At 37.4% G+C, this 5,000-nt stretch overlaps 1 protein-coding gene across 1 annotated transcript in view; it reads left to right on the forward strand.

Moving 5' to 3' along the window:
- Positions 1–5,000, forward strand: part of LOC125026686 (chondroitinase-AC-like) — a 19,320-nt gene that overhangs the window by 1,163 nt on the left and 13,157 nt on the right. The window contains exons 2-5 of the mRNA XM_047615293.1: positions 1,309–1,455; positions 1,760–1,904; positions 2,673–2,781; positions 3,231–3,295. Of these exons, the coding sequence (XP_047471249.1) occupies positions 1,309–1,455; positions 1,760–1,904; positions 2,673–2,781; positions 3,231–3,295 (466 nt within the window). The remainder of the gene's footprint in view (positions 1–1,308; positions 1,456–1,759; positions 1,905–2,672; positions 2,782–3,230; positions 3,296–5,000) is intronic.

Below are 5,000 nucleotides of genomic sequence, written 5' to 3' on the forward strand. Positions count from 1 at the left end.
TGTTTAATACTTTGATGGTTTGCATGTTTTATACTTATGTGTTCGTTTGTTTGAAAACTGCTTTTGCGTATACCTGTGTTTGTAAGTCTATGTACTTGTATGTGTACATCTGTTTGTATTAAAACAAAATATGTGTTTGTATATCAGTATCTCTATGTATCTATATCTATATGTATCTATATCTATATGTATCTATATCTATATGTATCTATATGTATCTATATCTATATGTATCTATATGTATCTATATCTATATGTATCTATATGTATCTATATCTATATGTATCTATATCTATATGTATCTATATGTATCTATATCTATATGTATCTATATGTATCTATATCTATATGTATCTATATGTATCTATATCTATATGTATCTATATGTATCTATATCTATATGTATCTATATGTATCTATATATATCTGTCTGCCTATACATATATTCATGTGATTCACTGGATCGAAGAGGAAGATACTGGTTAGGCAATTAATCAACTACCTTTAATAAATGGGAATATTAATTAATGGATAGGTAGTCTGAGAAATATATTTTTTCAATTTATTTCGTTATTTTCGTTTGTTTGTTTTTTGCGTGTGTGTAGAGGTCCATACGTGCGTCCTTTAATTCTGCCTATTATCCTAGAAAATCTGCATATAATCCTGCATATAATCCTACAAATCACTACTGGCCATGACAAACAGACAAAAAAAAAAAAAAAAAAAAAAGACGCAGAGAATAACTAAATAAAGAGAGAGAGAGAGAGAGAAAGAAAAATGTTTTCTCAGATTACCTATCCATGAATTTATACTTTCTTGCTCCCAATTAAACTTCTTAATTAAGGCTAGTTAACTAATTGCCTAATTAATATTATTCCTTTCTACCAATTTCCTAATTAGTATTCGTGTAACTCCTAATCCATCAGTCCAGTTAACCCATTTCCTAATTGATTTTCTTGTCATTTTTGTATTCCGTTTTTTACATCCATTTCCAAATTATTATTAAAGTATTGAACCCATTTCCTAATTGACTTATTTCTTTAAGCCAATTACCAATATATTATTACCCTATTTCTTCAAGCCAATTAACCCATTTCCTAATGGGTATACCTGTCATTCCTATTCCTTCAAGCCGGTTAATCCATTTCCTAATTGGTATTCCCATGCCAATTAAGCCCATTTTGTACGCTAATTAACCCATTTTGCTAATTAATATTGCTCTATCTTCGAGCCTATTAACCCATTCCTTCAAACCAAATCAACCTACTTCAGTTAACCCATTTCCCAATTAACATTCCCATGACATAGGTGGGTCTAGCGAAGGCCGGCTGGCGAACGGACTTGGAACTTGTCATGAGCCGCATGACGCAGGCTGCTTTCGACAACGCCAGTCATGAGGACCTCGAGCACCTTCTGTCACTCCTGAAGGCTGATGGTTCCTTCTCGGATCTGGTGGTAACGTTCCTGTTTTCTTATCTCTCTTGTTTTTCTGTTTTGTTTTGTTTTTTTGATTTTTTTTACTTTTGAGACGTGTCGATGTAATGAGAAAGGGAGGACTAATTACTCCCTGAAAAAAAAAAAAAAAAAAAAATATATATATATATATATATATATATGAGGAGAAAAAATAAAGATCGAGACAAGTTGAGCAGGAATATCGTCCCTCCACGGAGAAATTTACTCAAGAAACTCGTCTATTGAGGTAGATTCACCTTCAGGCTTCTCATGCTCGTTCTTTAATCAATTCTACTCCTCCCAGTACGGCCAAGACGATTCGGAATCCTTCAGGACGCACGGCAGACGACAGAGCGCCCTCCTGTACCATCACCTTAACGGCAAGGATTTAACAGCTGAGATCCTTACCTGCTTCTCCTTCATTACGTACGACGCCCCTCCCAACACAGGTGAGCTTTGTCGTCGCGCGGTGGTCCTCCAGGCGTTCGTAAACAATGGTAGGGGATTGTTACAAAGCCTGTCGTCTGTCGTCTAGTAGTTGCTAGATTTTATTATGAGACTAAACAGTATCGAAAATATTGCTTATATTAGCTAGTAATGTCTAGATTTGGTTGTAGCATAAGACGGACGATTGTCAAAGTATTCCATCTGGAAGTTTCTAGATTGGGTTGCATTATGAGGTAAAGGATGATCGAAATATTTCTTTTTTCTATGCATGATCGACATATTCCCTCTATTCCCTGAGACTTCGTGGGTTGGGATGCTTCATGAGGCTAAGACATTTCTAAATAATGCCTTTATTCCATGAAACTCTCTGAGATGCTTTACAATATAAGATTTGAGGATTGTCGACATATCCCCTCTGTTAGCTGGGAGTGACTGGGCTGCAATATTGTGCTTAGAATTGGGAAAATCTTCCCTAAGTTACCGTAGACTAAGTTGCGATACGAAGCTTTTTGGAACAACCAGGGAGCCCACAAGAACAAGAATAACAGAGACATAACGAAGAAACCACACACACACACACACACACACACACACACACACACACACACACACACACACACACACACACACACACACACACACACACACACACACACTCACACACACACACACACGTATATGCAAAAATATATATCCACATCACTGACTATTTCCCAAATCGTTTATCCAACACTCTCGTCTGTACTTAACGTAAGGATCCGCCCAAACAGACAGCAACTGGTGGAGTCACGTGATCGGTGTTCCTTCCAAGATGTGGGAAGGAGTGGCGTTGGCGAAAGACCTTCTTGGCACGGAACTCCTGACGGACTTCTTGGACAGGTAAGACGGTGAGGGAGGGTAGGTCTTGTGATTTTGTGTTTTGTAGAGGTTAAGGGTCGCGGGGATGACGTTTGTGATAAATTATAGCGTTTGGATTTATTTTTCGAAGGGGGGGGGGGAGGAAATATAGATATATGTTAAAAAAAGAAAGAAAGAAAAATAGAAAGGGAAAAAAAAGTGTTTCAATTTCTTTTAAAAAAATATATATATATATACATATATGTTTATCTAAAAAAAGAGAGGGGAAATAGACGGACATATACACAAGTAGACCTACATATATACCAATCTAATCAGGAAAAAAAAAATCCCCAACCATCCCCTCCCCACTTTCTACAGAAAAAAAAAAAAAAAAAATACCGAGAAACATCACACACTCTTAACACACTAACACCAAGCACACTCTCACGCTCACACACGTTTCCACCTCTCTCCTCTCTCCTCCTCAGGTATTGGAAGGACACTCCAGCAGGACCGGTTTGGAATCCTGAGGACAATCCCTCGAGCATGGCAGGTACTTAGGGCGATGTCCTAATTAGTGTTCCTATAACTCCTAATCCATCAGTCCAATTAACCCATTTCTTAATTGATTTTCTTGTCATTTGTTTTTTTATTCCTTTTTTTATATCCATTTCCAAATTATTATTAAAGCATTGAACCCTTTTCCTAATTAACTTATTTCTTTAAGCTAATTACCAATATATTATTACCCTATTTCTTCAAGCCAATTAACCCGTTTCCTAATTAGTATACCTGTCATTCCTATTATTTCAAGCCGGTTAATCCATTTCCTAATTGGTATTCCCATGCCAAATTAAAAAAAAAAAAAATACATGGGTTTTATTAGTCGGGGAATATGTGGTTATTTTAGTATATGATGATGAATGACCTTGTTGGCAAAGCATTGAAAAAAAATGACATTTTATTTCATAGGATAATGCATGATTATTGAGGAACATTCGTGATGAACAAATTATGAACAAAATGACAGAGGGAAGAGTAGGAATATACGTGGGTATTTTTGTAGGAAAATATATATTATCACTTTAGTATAATTTAATTAGGAAAATATGGAATCATTTTATTAAGAAAATATAGTATCATTTTATTAGATAAATATAATATCATTTTAGTAGGAAAATATATCAAAATTTTGTGGGAAAATATACGTGTGAGGGATAGGTGGATGGAGAAGTGGGTAGGTGAGTGGATAGGCAGGTGAGTGGATAATAATATTATCCTTTCACTAGGAAAATATATAATTATTTTTGTAGGAAAATATATAATTTTAGGTGGAAAATATAATATAATTTTACGAGGGAAGTATATTATCATTTTAGTAGGAAAATATACAATATTTTTTGTAGGAAAATATATTATCATTTTAGTAGGAAACTACATGGTTATTGACATTGTGGAAAATTTATGAAAACTCATCCATCTTTCAATCCATTCATCCACTCACTCATTCCTCCCTCATCCCAAATCTATGCACCCTTCCACCCATCCACATGCACACACACACACACACACACACATACACACCGCCCATTCACTTATCGACCCGCCTACCTATCCATCCACTTATCCACCTACCCATTAACCTATTTAACCATTCTCCCAAATTGTGTTCACCCATTCCACCCACCCGTCCACTCACTCGCCTATACACTCACCCACTCACCTATCTATCCACCCACTCACCTATCCACTCACCCATTCACCTATCCACCCACCCGCCACCCATAATCCTATCCACTCACCTACCCACTCACCTGCCTATCCACTCACTTGCCTATCCACTCACCTACCCACTTCTCCATCCACCTATCCCTCACACAGCTATTCACCTATTCCCCACCCACCAACCCATTCACCCATCCAGCCACCTATCTATCCATCCATCCACTTATCCCCCCATCCGTCTATCCACCTATTATCCCGCCCACCAACTCACTTAGCTATCCACTCACCCGGCTATCCGCCCATCCACCTATCCACCTATCCACTCACCTACATCTCCCACGACCATCACTCTACACCAGTGGTTCCCCCCCCCCCCCCCCCCCCCCTTGACTTCTAGGTGGATTCCTAGGCCCCCCCTCCCCCCTCCCCCCTGCCATCCATATGTGAATACGCCCTTTTTTATACTTCGATTTGAAAACGACAAGATTGAGCAAAAATATGTATTTAATTCGGATTAAAACCTAATTAAGTAA

The sequence above is a fragment of the Penaeus chinensis genome, chromosome 6 (genome assembly GCF_019202785.1).
Source record: "Penaeus chinensis breed Huanghai No. 1 chromosome 6, ASM1920278v2, whole genome shotgun sequence".
Classification (NCBI taxonomy): Eukaryota; Metazoa; Arthropoda; class Malacostraca; order Decapoda; family Penaeidae; genus Penaeus; species Penaeus chinensis.